Source organism: Ranitomeya variabilis, chromosome 2, assembly GCF_051348905.1.
Source record: "Ranitomeya variabilis isolate aRanVar5 chromosome 2, aRanVar5.hap1, whole genome shotgun sequence".
In the NCBI taxonomy this organism is placed as follows: domain Eukaryota; kingdom Metazoa; phylum Chordata; class Amphibia; order Anura; family Dendrobatidae; genus Ranitomeya; species Ranitomeya variabilis.
This window is the reverse complement of record NC_135233.1, coordinates 377,797,474-377,816,641: the sequence shown is the minus strand read 5'-3', so window position 1 is coordinate 377,816,641 and position 19,168 is coordinate 377,797,474. Positions and strand designations below refer to the sequence as shown.

The 19,168-nt window shown below is 46.4% G+C and overlaps 1 protein-coding gene across 1 annotated transcript in view; it reads right to left on the bottom strand.

Annotated features, from left to right (window-relative positions):
• Positions 1 to 19,168, bottom strand: part of SLC44A4 (solute carrier family 44 member 4) — an 82,916-nt gene that overhangs the window by 37,535 nt on the left and 26,213 nt on the right. The window contains exons 2-3 of the mRNA XM_077286077.1: positions 5,474 to 5,522; positions 5,271 to 5,344 (exon numbers count right to left, since the gene is read on the bottom strand). Coding sequence (XP_077142192.1) covers positions 5,271 to 5,344; positions 5,474 to 5,522 — 123 coding nt within the window. The remainder of the gene's footprint in view (positions 1 to 5,270; positions 5,345 to 5,473; positions 5,523 to 19,168) is intronic.

The following is a 19,168-nucleotide window of genomic DNA, read 5'->3' as shown; positions in this document are numbered from 1 at the left end:
TCCATAGGTCCCTCTCTTGTACAGGAAGACACCAAAACTAAGTGGCACGTGATCGAGGAATGGGGACATTGCAGATTTTCCGTTGGGACCAGGAGCTTCAGGTTTCTTCTTTTCCCCAAACTCAACATAAATGCTCACGTAAAGGAAAAATGTCAATACTTGTCACTGACTCCTGTATTTCTCGGGCTGTTACTTCCGTCCATTCACAATTTCACCTTCGCAATTGCGATATCGAGCAAGTATTCAACATTTTCTTTTTAAATGTTGGTCTTAACTGGTTTTGTCGCTACCTTGTGTTTTGGTGGCCACATTCCACACTCGAGTTGTGTGACCGGTCCCTTCCAATGTTGTCATTGCTGCCCCAAGGGGACACTTTCTGCATAGTTACAAGTTCAAAGACGAAACTTCCAAAAAAAGTCTCCTACAGTGAACAATGGAGTGACGAGCCAGGAGCCGTCATTACAATTTTTTAATAATTTTCCAATAAAGGATTGAATTTTATACAAACATCTTGGAGCTGGAATCAACTTTCGTTTTCTACTATTGCCGTCATTACAATGACTAATTCAAGTCATGTCACAATGATATGGGGCCAACAAGCGGCAGATACATCCACCTGTGACGTGGCCTTGGCTCCAATCGATGGGGCGGACATTTGTCAATCGGCCTCTGCTCAGTAACGATCGACTTCTTGGATGTCTAAGATGTAAGCTTAAAGGGGTTCTCCACTTTGGTCAATCGCGACCTGTAAGAAGTTTCCCTTGACACTAAGCAGATCAAATGGGTTGTCTGGGTAATGCCGAACAGCACAGGTCCTCCAGAAACAGACATGGGGTTACATCAACTATTCTATTTTTTTTTGCCATCGGTCAAATCCATGTTATAAAACCACACGGTTTTGCTGCAGTTTTTCCCTGTAGTTTGGGACTGAGTGCTTACAGTAGGAACATGTGCAATAACTGTGCAACTGAAAGCCACATTGCAAATCTAAGGCAACATTGAGACTGCTCGAGACAGCAAGCACTCCTCTGTATGGTGGGTCGGGCGAGATAACTGCTAGCCAAGGGACTGGCCGAACCATCGTTCAACAGACAGCTATCGAAAAGTGTATGGAGATATTACACCACAGAGGCTGTGCAACACTACACAGTCCATGGTACATTGCAAAAGACCATCCGTGGTGCAACACCAAGTTCATGCAGATTATAACACCTGTGGGGGTTCACACTTATTGGCACCTTGTATCATTCACACATGCAAAAAATTTATTGTGAAAATAGGAAGTCTCATTGAAGTTCATAAAACTTCCAGGTAGAACAAAACAGATAGCCTTTCTCTGACAAAGGTGGAAATTATGCTAAACAGTCCACACAACAATATGGGCTCACCCATTCAGACAAAAAGAAACAGCTTTTCACACAGGTTGTTAAGAGTTGGACCACGACTGACCAGCACACACAAGTCTTTCCACCTCTCCACACAGACACTTCTGAGGAAGCTAAGCCTTTTAAATGAACGGCAGAACTTGGATTGGAGGAAAGGGAACAATCAATCCTAACCAGCTCTTCTGGTCATTCCTAAAACCTGGACCCTTAAAAAAAAAAACCTTCCAGCACTTATCAGTGCTAGAGCATTGTTTCTAAGTTTCACATCACCTAGGCTAGCCACCTCTTGACACATATCTCCCATGATATTGCCAGCTGCTTTATTACACAACATACAGGGTTTCACCCCAGTGGGATAACTTTAATCTGGTTTATAAAGAATTTTATAAAATAATGGGGTTTGTGGCTATTGGTGACATTTGCATTGTAAGGGCTGATAGGAAGGAACAAAGAAGCATGGCTAAACAGCGGAATGGGGATGGCTTCACATCTATTCTACATTTACATCTCCTGGTCTCCAGTTCTGCAGCTTGGGGATTGGAGATTTCACAGTAAATTCCTCCATATTATGATGGAAATCATCTATAATCTGATCTGAAGAGTATGAATACATAATAGAGGTACCGGAGCTTGAAGCGCCAGGTCCGACTCTTACTTTTACTCTGCTCCTGTGTCCCCATGAGAACACTCCCAGAGAGGCGTCGATTACTTGAGCTAGAGGGCTGCTTTTTAGTTTTAGATCTTTATATTTATTTATTTTATTCAAATAATAAGCTACAACCATTTAAAGGGGAACTGTCACATGCAATAAATAAGTTTGTTTTTTTTTACTTGGTGTAAATGCCCCTGTTCTCCTGAATCCGGCGATGTTATTCTCGTGCTCCTGCGCCTCTCCGGAGATATGGCTTCATCTTCCCGATATATAAATCTAGTCTTTGTTGACCAAGTGGGCGATTCCTCCACGAAGAGTTGAGGACCACACCCACTTGTATGACAAGAATGCATTTACTTACAAGGAAGAGGAGGCCATATCTCGGGAACGGAGAGGCGTAGAAACAAAAGAAAAACTACACCGGATTCAGGAGGACAGCGGCATTTACAACAGGGAGAAATGTTAGATATTTGTAGCAAGGGACAGGTCCCGTTTAAATGTAAAAGTAAACCAGGCATGGTGGGAAATGTCATGGCGAGTGCTGTGATATCCCATATCTGCCCTTTCATGACCGACTCGGGGAGCCCCTCATCTGACTTTATGCCCGGCCCTGCTTGGATGGATTCTTTGAAGTGCATACTTTGGGAGGTCGGGATTTCAGGTCCTTGATAAGGTCCTTCTTATCTTCTAGGATAGTTCTTGGCATCAGGCCCTGATCGTTTATTTCTCTATATACTTTTCCCAGGACTTTATCTACATCAGTGATCGAGCAGCTCCGCTGTGACGTATCGGCACCACACAGACGACGACGTTTCATGTTTACTCAGATATGCTTCTTTCCCTGGGGCAGACATGGCACTAAGTTCGATGTAAAGGAATCAGTCGTCTTGTTTCCAACCATTTTTTGTGCTATAAAGGCGATGAGGTGTACAGAGCGTCGTGCCTCACTAATGCCACCATGATGGTACATGGGGGCGGCTTCTCCTCCTTTCTTTTGGAGGAGACCCTGGTTTGGCATATTATCCACCATTAACCAAAACTCGTATTTACTGACTCATTTTAGGCTGATTTCTGATGGAGGTCACCAAATAATTAAGGTAGGGAGAGGAAAGATTTGGACACTTATGTAAGGAGGTGAAACACAAGAAGAGTCTGGGGGCGGTTACCTTCTCGGCTCTGTGCCTGGAACCATTGAGCTGTGCTGCAGGTTCCCCTGGGGGCAGACTTAGAGACTGGGACAGGAAGGAAGCGGGCAGAGAGCGGGAAAGGTACGCGCGCAAGGGACAGAGCAGCGGTCAGAGCAGGGTGCAGCTGCGCTCCGGGAGACAGAGAGAGAGCTCCCGGTCTGAGGACAAATACAGGGAGACTGCCCAGAAAGACTGCATCTTGTGAGTACATGAAAGCGGACTATGCTGTGACGGGAGAGGGGCGCTTTGAGACCCGTGTAGAGACATTGGCCCGTGCAGAGACTTCGACCCCCTGGTCCCCGCGGTATCAGTACAGAGACTGTGATTCTTGGTGAGAGACTTAACAGTGCAGAGCCCCTGATTCCTGGCTGTGCTGTAAAAGCTAAAGACTAAGAGCCTGTACATATCACACTAACTCCCGAAACCCCAGGCAGCGGGCTCCTAGAGACTACTCAGCCCACGGACAACAGAGGGACGACAAGTGCCGCTGTTTCTCGGCGCCTACGTTGGAGAAGACGACCCTTCAAGCAAGTCCTCATCAGACTGATAAGTGTTCTTTTCTCAAGAAACCCTGCTTAATTCTGTTACATTGTTTGACTCCCATATTTTTGCACTGTTTTATTGCTGGTTATTTTCCATTGCTTCCTCCCTGCGAGGAGAACCTGATTCCTGTTATTAAACCCCTCAACTGTTGGTCTGTCTGTTCCGTGGTGACATACTCAGTACCTGCATACTATTACACTTAATTTAGACCCCGATCACTGGCAGAGAAGAACAACAGCCCTTTTTCACCTCCCAGAGGGGAGTTGGGTGCGAGTACTTGGCTGACCGCCATCTTGTGACTATGGTCACCATGTTGCAAGGCCTCTTAAAAGGGACAAATATTGGCTTGTAGGGTCGCTGCCTCCAATAGGTGGCACTAGAGCTCCAGATTTCATTATTTTGGAGGCAAGCTAATTTGCATATTAGTTTTTAATGAATTACCAGAGAGGTTTTTGTTTCCATGATTACGGTATGATTTTCCAGACTTGACAAACCAGGTGAGATTGTCACCTCCGCACCCCTGACACTGGTGCCCGCTGTATACTGTGTGAATGTAGCCATAGGTAGGGGATAGGAGTGAGGCTGTTATCACTCAGCGCCCGCAGATAAACTTATCTGTCTGATAACGGTAACAGGCTTATGGCGGACATTTTTTTCGTTGACACACAGTAGTTTTCATATTTCACAGCAAATTATCGCAATGATGATAAGGCTCAGCGGTGATAGTAAGCCACTACTGATCCCTTTATGGCACATGTACATGCATGGTCTTTTAAACACGTAGTATCCCTTTTACATTTTCTGTTTCAGTGTATGCCCCTTTAAAAAATAAATAAAAATTAACTGCAAACTTCCTGAGAACTTTACTTGATTCTCCTTGGCCCCACGCCCTGTCCTGCGAGGCTCCTGATTATTCGCCAAGACGCTGTTCTTTGTTATCCACCACAAGCCTGGATTCAGTCCAGGGACTCTAATCCTTGGGGCCCCGGGTTATTGGCATCTATGTACGCAGTCGGTGACTCTGGATGGTCTCCATGTAATCAGACACAGTCCTGCCTGGAGCTTTGGGCCCCAAGATACAGAATACAGGGCAATACACAGTCGGTCGCCTATTTCTTATAAAACTTTATAGACAGAAGTCCTGAAGAAGCACAGCAGCGTTGGCCACCTTACGGCCGTGTTCACACATGGTAGAGATGTCCAAGTTTTTATAATAGAGCCAGAGCTTCCAACAACATCAGTAAGGGCTCATTTCCACATGCGAGGCACACGTCCGTATCTTGCATGTGGAAACCAAGCTGTGGAGCCGGCACTTTGGAGCGGAGCTGTGCAGCTCCATGTGTTCCTATGCGGCCGCACGCTCCGCTCTGGAGTGCCGGCTCCACAGCTTGGTTTCCACATGCGAGATACGGACGTGTGCCTCGCATGTGGAAATGAGCCCTTAGTGTTCCCTCCTATTATACAATTTCGTTAGACATTTTTTTTTTTTATCTCCACGCTTACCCAGAACTCCGACCACGATGTATCCGAGAATGAACACCATGAACAGGACACAGCAGATGATGTCTGTGCAGCCCCTGCGTGAAGATTGGAGACAGTCAGTGAGACAACACACATACCGTGGCCTCCTGGATGTGCCCACTGGATGATAAATCCAGAAATCAGGGTCACTGACACCTATGATGCTGCAATGACAGATCGCTCACCGATTTTTGATAGGTCCATTAAATTTCGGGTCATATTTCTCTGGTTCACCTGTGAGGAGAAGAAAGAAGGGTTAACAGATGGAGACTGAAGACATTGGTAGGAGACGAATATGGCGACCTGGCATTTGATGTGGTTGACGTTCCCTTTGGATCCTTCTCTCTCCCGCTTTATCCCACACTTGTTATAGGGAGTATAAAGAGGGCTCTTCCTCCCGGCTCTATGTACCGTATTTTTCGGTGTATAAGACGACTGAGCATATAAGACGACCCCCAACTTTTCGGGGGTCATCTTATACACCGGGTGTCGTCTTATATGGCGTGTGCAGGGAGCGGTCCCGGATGGTTCCCAGGATCTGGAGGAGAGGAGACTCTCCTTCAGGCCCTGGGATCCATATTCGTGTAAAAAAAAAAAAAAAAAGAATAAAAAAAAAAAAAATATGGCTATACTTACCTTCCGACGACCCCCGAAGTTCTCCCGGATCTCCGCGATGCATGCGGTGGCTTCCGTTCCCAAGGATGCATTGCGTGCCATAAATCTGTCTTCATACCCAGTATATTGTTGAAGGGGCCGCCATTGGCCTTTATCTGGCCCTATTCAGAGGTCTACTTGCCTTAGGAAATCGTGGGCCTTGGAACTATTGGACCCTTCTATCCTGATCTGGGGGCTCCATTGTTGCTCTAGGCAATGGTCCTGCGCTGGCCATAAAGGTTTTGTACCCCAAACATTAGATATTTTGTAGTTCGGACACTGATTTACTTCTGATATTGGGAAATCCAGACACTGGCAGTGTAATGTGTGACGTTGCCCCCTGGGATCGCTCCCCGCGCGCTTCCTCCGCTTTCTTCCTTGTCACAGGGCAGCGTTATCGTCAGAGAAATGTGTTAATTGCGCCATATTTACCGATCTTATCAGCTAATTACGAGGGAAATTGTACACTTCACCTTGAGACATGTTTATAACCTTGATTTGTCACATCCCCGACTCTGCGTTTATGACATGTTCTTTCATCGGGTATCGAACATCATGGCTTGTTTACACACACAGCCGCTCGAAAACGGGGAGGAGGAACAGACTCGTGTCGAAGGTCAGGCAAATTGAACAAATGCCCACTGGGCCTCCACCAGCCTCATAGCGGTCCTGAAGATGGGCACTGTGATTGATGTGCACATGGTTGAAAAAATGTATTAAGAGGTCAATGTCTTAAGGCTCATATCTGCTGTGAAGATCTGAGGCTGCGAGTTGTAATAATCACGTAGGCAGGTTAACGATGCCATTATTTTTTTTATTACTTACGTACATGGTTTTACAACAACTCCGGGTAGATGGACAAAATAGAAAAAAATCCAGCTCGACGAGGTGGTGAAAAAGCAAAGTCTTGGTACTTTATTCACTTCATATCAAAAAATAGAGGATAAAACAACAGCACAATATAATTAAAAACACTATCTACGCGTTTCTGGTGACATAGCACCCTTAGTCATGACTAAGGGTGCTATGTCACCAGAAACGCGTAGATAGTGTTTTTAATTATATTGTGCTGTTGTTTTATCCTCTATTTTTTGATATGAAGTGAATAAAGTACCAAGACTTTGCTTTTTCACCACCTCGTCGAGCTGGATTTTTTTCTATTTCCTGCATTCCTCACGCCTTGACACAGTGTTTCCGTGCTCCGAGCCTCCAGGGACTACAACTATGGTGAGCTGGATTTTTTCTTTTGTCTTCAGATGGACAAAATACATTGTCCCTAGTCGACAAGATCCCCACCCTGGAGCCAGTAGTTACAGGTGATACTCACTGTCTCCCAACTTTTGGTTGGTCTACAGCTTTTGTATCTCCTGCCAGTATAGTCTGTAGTCACAGTCCTCGCTCCTCCAGATAACAAGACTATAGCACATGTATCCAGCTCCAGCCAGCAGAAACAGTCCTTAAGATAGTTTGTTTAATCCAGACGGCAGATCCCACGACCGTGGCAGGGAGAACTACTAGCCCAGCTGGCTACCGATCTCCAAACTCTATAGGCCATCCATACATGGGAACCAGAGCCTCAGCAATAGATCCTCGCCCCTCAAAGTCACTGCACCAACTCACTAAACATGTGGCTTATTGTTCTCCCTCTCCTGGGATCAGCCCCAGAATGGGCAGAAGTGTTCACACTCTCCCCCAAAGCCTACTGTGCATTGGTGGAGATATTTTCCTCAGGCTACAGCTATCACCTAGGACTGCAGGTGAGACCCTTCTGTGGGGACCACTCCACTGGGTCTACTAACCTCATCCATACAATGGGACTAGTGACGGGGGAACATTGGCTTGAGGTCCCTGAGACACCAAGGAGAGTAATGGAATGACTGCTTTCTCTGATTACCAATGTTGGGTCTGGCCTTATGTATGCATAGGATCCAGCCCGCACGTCTTCCTCTGCTTACTGTCACTGAACGGAAACATTGATTCTGGAGACCAAACTGATGAGCATGTAAATCTCTAATAAAACACGAGAAGCAAATCTCTAAGAACACAACAAGATTGATGTAACTGATGCTTTGCGCTTGGAAAAGTCTGCGTCCCCTAGAGCAGCGGATTCCGCTCTAGGTGCATCAGTCCAATAGTCCTTAGAACAAGGCCAGCTCCTCACATCTACCCCAGTATGGCTCATACTTCTCCTTAGTGTTCACTTCACTACTCATACGCGCCGACAGTTCCAAATTTGATGGCATTGTCTCAAATTTTTAATAACAGTTCTGCCTAAAAATGGGTGGTCACATCTGACTTTGGACGGTCCTGGGGTAGGAGTTAGAGTATTTCCATACAAAAATGGACATCGAACGTACCCAACGTTCACCTTGTGCTAGTTCGCATAGGCCAAACTTCACACGGAGCTCAGATCCATGAGAAAATTGTATCATCTAATTCGATTCAATTTATGGTCCAGACTAGGGTAAGGAATTTACAGATGTGACTGATCCGGTAAATTCGGTGTCTCCATGAACATAGCCTAAAACTACAGCAAAGATGTCTACTAAAGGAAGAGCTGGCCTTCTGAGTGATAGCAGATGGTTAATTCTTCACCAAGATTTTCATCCAGAATCAAGAGATATGATAATTAGACCTGGGGAGAATCGATTCTCAGAACCTGGTCCATTGGCTGCTCAGTGGGAGTCCTCAGAACCGCCTGTGACCTGACAGCATCCGTGGCTTTTCTTCTGATTAGCCAGCCTGGTGGGACATCACATGTGCATCACACGGCAATGATGACATCACGCCAGACTGGCGAATAAAAAGAGAAGAGGCGATTCTCAGGGCTCCTCTTCAGCAGCCCAAGATTGTGGACGTGACCGATGGACCGGGTCTATCTACTGTCTCTAATGGTCATCAATGCAGATTTCCCGTGATTGACATAATGGATTATCACATCGAATACATGTGTAAAGGTTACGCCAAACATTGGGGGTCCAGTTCCATAACTGTCCAATTCCACCAGAAAAATACTGAAATCTTCACTTTCAAAGTTTTTTTTTTTTACTGTAATTATAGTGAGGTTTACAGGCATTTTAGTTCTCTCATTGTCCGCCGTCCTCGCCTCCGCCCCACCGGCCACTCTTCATTTCAGCCTTTGTCAACGAGATAAAGGCTAAATCTACATTTCCGTGTTTGCACAATGTGTATAATGTGGGTGTGGGACATTACCGTCACCAAGAACAAAAGCTCGGAGTAATATTACACGTCGTGAAAATGCCAAATATAGACTCACGTTCCTCTCCTGGCCGTCACCAGTAACCTGCCCCTACAGCCCCTTTATTACCCCATCTGCCCCAGGCGTTTTCTCACCTTGTACCTTTCTTTACTCCTTGTGTCTTTCCTCATACCCCGAGGACGTAAGTCTTGAGCCCTCCACCTGTCACTAGAGGCTTCAGCCTCATACCTGGACACATGGAAGGACTTGGGTGTTGGGGGCATATTTAGGGTTATGCTTAACAGCAAGTTTGCAGCAGCAATGCTCTGCAGGATGAATAGAGCAATGCTCTGCAGTGTTATCAGTACAGGTAGGGCTGGCAGAGCATTGCTCTAAGGAAAAACGTAGTAAAACTCTGCAGAAAAACTGGAGTTGCCTGGGTAAATTGAACAAGGCTCCAGCAAATAGAGCAATGCTCTGCACGGCTATCCGTATTGGAGGGGTGGATGTTAGAGCAATGCTCTGCACGGCTATAGGTATTGGAGGGATGGATGATGGAGCAATGGTCTGCACGGCTATCCGTATTGGAGGGGTGGATGTTAGAGCAATGCTCTGCATGGTTATTGGTATTGGAGGGATGGATGTTAGAGCAATGCTCTGCACAGCTATGAGTAATGGAGGGGTGGACGATGGAGCAATGCTCTGCATGGTTATTGGTATTGGAGGGATGGATGATGGAGCAATGCTCTGCATGGTTATTGGTATTGGAGGGGTGGATTATGGAGCAATGCTCGGCACGGCTGTCGGTAATGGAGGGATGGATGATGGAGCAATGCTCTGCACAGCTATCGGTATTGGAGGGATGGATGATAGAGCAATGCTCTGCACGGCTATGAGTAATGGAGGGGTGGATGATGGAGCAATGCTCTGCACGGCTATCAATATTGGAGTGGTGGATGATGGAGCAATGCTCTGCACGGCTATCAATATTGGAGTGGTGGATGATGGAGCAATGCTCTGCACGGCTATCAGTATTGGAGGGGTGGAGGATGGAGCAATGCTCTGCACAGTTGTCGGTACTGGAGGGGTGGATGATGGAGCAATGCTCTGCATGGCTATCAGTATTGGAGAAGTGGATGTTAGAGCAATGCTCTGCACGGCTATGAGTAATGGAGGGGTGGATGGAGCAATGCTCTGCACGGCTATTGGTATTGGAGGGGTGGATGATTGAGCAATGCTCTGCACGGCTATGAGTAATGGAGGGTTGATGATGGAGCAATGCTCTGCACGGCTGTCAGTATTGGGGGGGTGGATGATGGAGCAATGCTCTGCACGGTTGTCGGTACTGGAGGGGTGGATGATGGAGCAATGCTCTGCACGGTTGTCGGTACTGGAGGGGTGGATGATGGAGCAATGCGCTGCACGGCTATCAGTATTGGAGGGGTGGATGATGGAGCAATGCTCTGCATGGCTGTCGGTAATGGAGGGATGGATGATGGAGCAATGCTCAGCACGGCTATCAGTATTGGAGGGGTGGATGATGGAGCAATGCTCTGCATGGCTGTCGGTAATGGAGGGATGGATGATGGAGCAATGCTCAGCACGGCTATCAGTATTGGAGGGGTGGATGATGGAGCAATGCTCTGCACGGCTATCGGTATTGGAGGGGTGAATGATAGATCAATGCTCTGCATGGCTATCGGTATTGGAGGGGTGGATGATGGAGCAATGCTCTGCACGGCTATGAGTAATGGAGGGGTGGACGATGGAGCAATGCTCTGCATGGTTATTGGCATTAGAGGGATGGATGTTAGAGCAATGCTCTGCACGGCTATGAGTAATGGAGGGGTGGACGATGGAGCAATGCTCTGCATGGTTATTGGTTTTGGAGGGGTGGATGATGGAGCAATGCTCTGCACGGCTATCAGTATTGGAGGGGTGGATGATGGAGCAATGCTCGGCATGGCTGTCAGTAATGGAGGGATGGATGATGGAGCAATGCTCTGCACAGCTATCGGTATTGGAGGGATGGATGATAGAGCAATGCTCTGCACGGCTATGAGTAATGGAGGGGTGGATGATGGAGAAATGCTCTGCACGGTTGTCGGTACTGGAGGGGTGGATGATGGAGCAATGCTCTGCACGGCTATCAGTATTGGAGTGGTGAATGATGGAGCAATGCTCTGCACGGCTATCGGTATTGGAGGGGTGGATGATGGAGCAATGCTCTGCACGGCTGTCAGTATTGGAGGGGTGGATGATGGAGCAATGCTCTGCACGGCTATCAGCATTGGAGGGGTGGAGGATGGAGCAATGCTCTGCACGGTTGTCGGTACTGGAGGGGTGGATGATGGAGCAATGCTCTGCAGGGCTATCAGTATTGGAGTGGTGAATGATGGAGCAATGCTCTGCACGGCTATCGGTATTGGAGGGGTGGATGATGGAGCAATGCTCTGCACGGCTGTCAGTATTGGAGGGGTGGATGATGGAGCAATGCTTGGCACGGTTGTCAGTATTGGAGGGGTGGAGGATGGAGCAATGCTCTGCACGGTTGTCGGTACTGGAGGGGTGGATGATGGAGCAATGCTCTGCACGGTTGTCGGTACTGGAGGGGTGGATGATGGAGCAATGCTCTGCACGGCTATCAGTATTGGAGGGGTGGATGATGGAGCAATGCTCTGCATGGCTGTCGGTAATGGAGGGATGGATGATGGAGCAATGCTCTGCACGGCTATCGGTATTGGAGGGGTGAATGATGGAGCAATGCTCTGCACGGCTATCCGTATTGGAGGGGTGGATGATGGAGCAATGCTCTGCATGGCTGTCGGTAATGGAGGGATGGATGATGGAGCAATGCTCTGCACAGCTATCGGTATTGGAGGGGTGAATGATGGAGCAATGCTCTGCACGGCTATCGGTATTGGAGGGGTGGATGATGGAGCAGTGCTCTGCATGCCTGTCAGTAATGGAGGGGTGGATGATGGAGCAATGCTCGGCATGGCTGTCGGTAATGGAGGGATGGATGATGGAGCAATGCTCTGCACGGTTGTCGGTACTGGAGGGGTGGATGATGGAGCAATGCTCTGCAGGGCTATCAGTATTGGAGGGGTGGATGATGGAGCAATGCTCTGCATGGCTGTCAGTAATGGAGGGGTGGATGATGGAGCAATGCTCTGCACGGCTATCAGTATTGGAGGGGTGGATGATGGAGTAATGCTCTGCATGGCTGTCAGTAATGGAGGGGTGGATGATGGAGCAATGCTCTGCACGGCTATCAGTAATGGAGGGGTGGATGATGGAGCAATGCTCTGCACGGCTATAGGTATTGGAGGGATGGATGATGGAGCAATGCTCTGCATGGTTATTGGCATTAGAGGGATGGATGTTAGAGCAATGCTCTGCACGGCTATGAGTAATGGAGGGGTGGACGATGGAGCAATGCTCTGCATGGTTATTGGTTTTGGAGGGGTGGATGATGGAGCAATGCTCTGCACGGCTATCAGTATTGGAGGGGTGGATGATGGAGCAATGCTCTGCACGGCTATCAGTATTGGAGGGGTGGATGATGGAGCAATGCTCTATGGATTATAATGAAAACCCCAAAAGGTGACAGGGAAGAGATCTACTGGGTTCCTAAGCTGCCAACAGGGGGCGCCCACTATCCCATATGAATTCCTCTAGCAAAAATTAATATGAGCCTTGATCTTAGATTTGGAAACCCTGAAATTTGTGTGGATGTGCGGACGGGGAGGCCTGGCGGGATCACAAAGTGTCTATCTTATAACAATGTTTGCCTGGACATAGTCAATGAAGTTCAAGCCCCAAGATCGACCAAGAGACAATACACCGACACCAGATAACCTCACTGTGGGAAAACCAATGTACAGCCTATTGATTTCAATGGGAAAGGTGCAATACTTGGCTTCTCCTGCGGGGGCACTGTAGGGAAATGAAACCCTTACTATCCTTCACAGTACACAGCAGATCGATCACTGGAGGTCTGGACTTTGCTTGTTTCTGAGGAATCATTTCAATATAGAAGAGGTGCATAGTGCAAAGGATTGTGGGATTAGTGTAACTTCTTATCAGTAAGCAATGCTGAATGTCGGAGGATGGCCTACAGCCATGGTAGACTTCCTACAGATTATGGAAATGACTGGGAGCGGGTTGTGTGTCCCTTTGAACAGTCGATGGAGTAAAATGGAGAGATCTTCTGCAGGGTCTTCCAGGCAAGTGGTCGGAACAAAAGAAAGTCTCTACAATCCCAGCGTTTACCACTAAATATTCAGAAGAACATCATCCATTGGTGACCATAAGGCGTGTAATAGGGTCCCTCAGGGGCAGGTAAAGATTTGTTCAAGGGGCAAGAAGTCCGAGAGGGAGTAAATGGCACTTGCCAAATGTGCCAGTGCGCCTGAGTGTGTGGGTGGCATCCTGTGCCAGGACAAAAGGGAGAGGGATGTGCCCAGGGTCCCAGTACAAAGGTCCGACATCAGGTAACCAAGGTCCGACATCAGGTAACCAAGGTCCGACATCAGGTAACCAAGGTCCGACATCAGGTAGCCATGAAGACTGGCCTCAGTGGACCAATATCTGCAGGGTGGAGCCGGCGGAGGAGCTGTGGGCACTGATGGATTTTGCTTGGGGCAGAGTATAAGAGGCAGGCAGGCTCCTCATATCTTCCTGTGCTCAAATGACTGACATTAGTCACTTCTGAAATTTAGGTTATTGAGGAAAGGTGGAACGGTCACTTGTCATAAATATATGTAAATGCCACTGTTCTCCTGAATCCGGCGAGGTTTTTCTTTTTATCCTCTTTTCCGTTCCTGAGATATGACCCCCTCTTCCTTTTATGCAAATCTAGGCTTGTTACCAAGTGGGTGTGGTCTTCAAGTCTTCTCATCAAAAGTTTTATTGAAGACGACGCCCACTTCACCAACAACACTATATTTAGATAAAGGAAAGAAGGGGCTATATCTCAGGAAGGGAGAGGCGCAGGAGAATATCCTCGGATTCAGGAGAACGTCGACATTTACAAATTACAAATAAATTACATATTTATGGCAAATGACAGGTCTTCATTAAAATGTTTTTTTTTTTTTTTCTGGTTTTGGAAAACATCTCCCAACTACAGTTTGTTTAAAAAAAAAAAAAAAAATCTTTACTCCCCTGCCCAGATCCAGCGCTTCCTCCAGTGTCTGTGATCATCTGCAGCTCTGATGTCACGTTGACAGCGCTGCAGCCAATCATTGATCTCAGTGGTTCGTTTTGTCACCTTGACTGCTTGAGCCGCTGAGCTCAGATACTGACTGCAGCGCTATTGATATGACATCAGCGCTGCAGACAATAACAGACATCGATCGGTACCATCCGTGGGGACTCAGCGCTAAACTGGGGAAAGGTGAAAGGAGCAGATGCGTAGAAGAGAGACAAGTGTCAGCATAACCCCACATGGAGGGACTGCAGATTGCAGCATAGATCAAAGCCGGCAACCAGGAACAATAACAATTCTTGATACTTTTATGTAACTTCTTAAAAAAACTCGAGCCATTACTCACAAAAAATAGGACAAAATTCCATAGAGTCTATGCGTTTCAGGCCAGTTTGGCCCTATATGTGAGCAGGAAATGCGTAAACGGTGGAGTTTTGTCTTTTCTTGTCTTGATGCAGGTTTTCTATTGGTCAGTGAATACTCCAGTTTGATTTTTTAAAGCTGCAGTCGGTGCAGATGGGTTTTGGAAAATCCCTCTAAATAAAATCTGTGATATCACAACACAATGTACGCTGGATCTATCCCACTGACCCAGTAATTAGTTCAGAGCTGAAACTATTGACAGTGTCACCACCAGCATTATTCCTGGAACCAATAATTAAGAGTAACAAGCCGCACCATGGCAGCGCCGCTCCCCGGGGCCTCGGTGATGCCCTGCGAGTGACGGCTACGGCTCAGATCTCAGTAGTCAGCGCTCGGATATCTGCTCCTCTGTACACAATGTGCGGAGCTTCCTGCAGAGCTGGTTTGTGACCACAATGGAGTCGGTGTCCGATTCCGTTTTCACGGCAGACTGTCGCGGTCTGATTTTCCTAGAAAACGAGTAGCCGGGCTCCTGATTTGCAAAACAGATAACCTCCCACGACCGAGCACAATGTGGTCCTTGTCCTCCCACTTGACCTGCAGCTTCGTGATTAATCCACGGTCATCAGTTCCTTGTACTATTCAGTATATGTCAGAAAATTGCTTAACGGGCAACGCCTCATGAGTATAGGGAGCATAGGGAAGATTTAGCAAAACTAACGCAAGGGAGAAATGAGCAATTATCGTGTGAGATCTCCAGTTCATTCTAAATGGGGCATTTCCCCGCAACAGTAAAGTATCATCGATCATATGGATAGGTAATAACTTGCCAAGTGAAGCCGCAATACCAGACCAAAGCAATTAACAACTGAGGCGCTGTTTATAGACAGAAACATATCTAATAGTATGCACACTACTGTATAGTTGTCGCTAGGAGAGGCCTTTTTTTTTTTATGTGCTCCCATAAGACCAAGGGAACAAAAACGCACATTATCCTTATGAGGGTCCCGGCTGACTGACCCCAATACTATGATTTTCATAACATGTATGCTCGTCAAAAAAATTGCACCCCCAAAATAAATAAAAAATAAATAAATAAACAAAAAATATCGCAGCCCCACCATCATATTAGGACGGGTTCTTGCTACCAGTTTTCACATAGTTGCTTCTATCTACAGGGACAAGTCATTGCTAAAATTCCAAAATTCTTTGTAAGCAGATGTATTTTTAGCATATTCCAGCTATGGACCCTTCCCAGGTCCGCACCCAGTCTCTTCTACTTCCTTCTCGAATAGGACAGATCTCAAGTAGCTCAAGCCAATTGCCGGTCTCAGTAGAGTCCAACACGTCATCACTACTACTGCCAGTGATTGGCTAGAGCAGTCACATGTCTATGCAGACTGACCAGGGAGTTCAGAGTTATTTTCTGCTTCCAATGGACATGTGACCACTGTAGACAATCACTGGCCACAGGGGTGACCAACACATCACTATTGCATTGGCTGCAATAGTCACAGTCTAGACTGAGCAGGAAGTATAGAGACCGGCAGGGGAAGTGAGAAGCTTTGTATTGCGAGTAGCCAACATTTCCCCTGTATTTCCAAGGAATGACCCCCCACTCTCTCTTTTTTCAATTTTATTTAGTAGGACATTCCCTTTAATTAGAAATTGCTTGTTAACTGTCATCAAGTACATTAAGTATAGAAGAGGAGAAATGAGAGCTGGTGAGAGCAATGACATGATTAGCCCCAGGAATGTCACCATTAGTCCTCCTTCACATGTCCTGGTGATTCCTGTACAGGAAAAAAAAACAGTCCTGGTGAGATCTGTGGTCTGTGTCGGTGTGCCAGTCATATGTGACATCTGTGTATCGGTTTGCTGTCCGTGTGCCTGTGTGACACGTACCACCTCCTGGGAAAAACAGTACAGTCCACGCTGTTCCCATGCGCCGAGTGCTGAAGACAGCTTTCATCATTGCCGCTTGATCTCCCTGAGATTAGTGCAACCAGGCAACAATTATGGGAGTTGAATTCAGCACACTCTAGCGTAATTTTCATAACCAGCAGAGGAAAAGCCCATGGCCAGGGGCTGGAGTTAATAATCTGGGAAAGGGGACAATATCCCAAAAGGTAACAGCTCAGAGCTGTTTGCTTAGCCTTTCCTGATGAATTTACGGAGGACCCCAGAAAAAAAATTATGTAAAGTCTCCCTATAAATTCAAACCAGCAAAGGCCAAGCAGACAGCTGTGGGTTGATATTAATAGCCTGGGAAGGGGCTAGAGATATTGCCAGGGAAAATTCTCACTGTGCTAGTGGTGACATCATGAAGGTGACCCCAGTTCATCGGGCCGCTCACAGTGGACTGAGCGTGGGAACAGCTGGCAGTTACTGGCGGTAATCTCTATGACATTACCGCTTATCATTGAAGCTGCGACCCAAGTTCTGCTCAGTGTCTCCTGGATGTCAAGGTGAATGGTCACATCATGTCACCGTTCATCAATACATCCAGATGCAGTAGAGAAGGATTACGGTGTGAGAAAAATTAATTAATCTTATTGGACAGGTGAGGAGTATGTTTTTTTTTAATTATTTTCATTTTTTACAGTAATAAATGGGTAAAGATGGTCAGAAAATATATATATTTTTTGCTGTGTGTTTATTTCTAAACTTACTATGGGGTTAGTAATGAGGGCGTCTTATAGACACCTCTCCATTACTAACCCTTGGGCTTGATGCCACCTGACAATACAAAGCTGACATCAACCTCAACACTAGTACCCCACTTGCCCCTGTACAGGGGCAAGTGAGAAAAGTGAGGCTAAGCATCAGATTTGGCGCATCTTATGGATGTACCATTTCTGGGGTGACTGAGGGCTGAGGTTAGTAGCCTGCGAGGGGGTGGCAATATTCCTGGTCCCTCCCCAGGCTATTAATACCAACCCACAGCTATCTGTTTAGCCTTTCCTTGTTTGAATTTATAAGGGGACTCTACGTCATTTCTTTTCTGAGGTCCCCCATAAACTAACCAGTAAAGGCTAAGCAAACAGTTCTGAGCTGTTATTAATAGCTTGGGAGCCTTTTGGGATATGGTCCCCTTTTCTAGATTATTAACATCAGACCCCGGCCATGGGCTTTCCCTTTGCTGGTTATGAAAATTACACGGGAGCCAATGACTTTTTTTTATTTAATTCTTGATTTTACACAAGATGTAGACAGTGGGTGCTGACTGCTGAATACAACTCCCATCATTGTCACCCGATTACACTAATCTCCGGGAGACCAGGCGACAATGATGAGAGCTGCCTTCAGAACCCGATGCCTGGGATCAGCGCAAACTGTACCGCTTTTTCCCAGGCGTTGGTACTTGTCATACAGATGTTATCCATGTGTCATCGCTATCCATGTGTGCCGCACGTATTTTGTTTGTGCTGCGTAAAAAAAAAAAGGACATGTCTTCGGGTTTTACACACGGACACATGGCTCGTGTGAAAAAACTGACATGGCTCGTGTGAAAAAACTGACATGTGAGCACCACCATTGAATACAGTGGGTGTGCGTGTGTCCGTAAAAAATGGAACACATATGGACACAAAACGCAGATGTGTGAAGGGGCCTTAAACTGACGTTGAATCATAAGTGTCAATTCTCCTGGGATGTCCAGGAACTTCACGAAAAATGGGGACACCTTGAGGGCTATCAAAAAAGTCAGAAAACTTCCATGCCTCGCTGAAAACATCCCAAACCATCGGGAATCCAAAGATTATATCAAATTTGGTGCGATGGGGGAGAATAGTCATGGGGGCATGGTTATGGCTACAGATGAAAATTTTGCACCAGGGAAGTTGTGCAGTATGGGAGAAGAGGATGCTATTCTTTAGGAGAAGTCTACTAGGACAGTAAAGGATGTAGGGATTAGCATCAGTACATTTTTGGAGCACAGTTATTGATATTTTGTGAAATTATTTTTAATAAAAGTTTCCTAAAAAGAATGAAAAGCTAAAAATCAAAAATGTTCGCAAAAAATAAAATGAAATAAATTGAAAAAAAAAATTCTCTTTACTTTATAGGTGTTCCATGATCCAAAAACCTATTGTGCAGTCCTCTGTACAATTGACTCCTAAGATGCAGGGGGCCGCATAGTCATCATCTTGATTAATGATAGAACAATAGCCCCTTCCTCCAAGTAAAGAGGTTTTTATGCGAGATTGTTAATGGGTTTAGGGAGATGTAGAACAGGAAAAAACAGGCCTTTCTATGCATTTGTCAGTCGCCTGTAGACACCTGACAAGAATAGAAATTTCTGCCTGGTATTAAATGAAATCCAGAGACAGGAAATGTGAGGATCGGGGTCATTACGGGTGTTGTACGGAGTTAGATATTAAGCCAGAGCTGTTACTTTACTGCAAAATGGCCTCGTAAAAATAGTTGATGCATTAACAATGAGCTGACAGA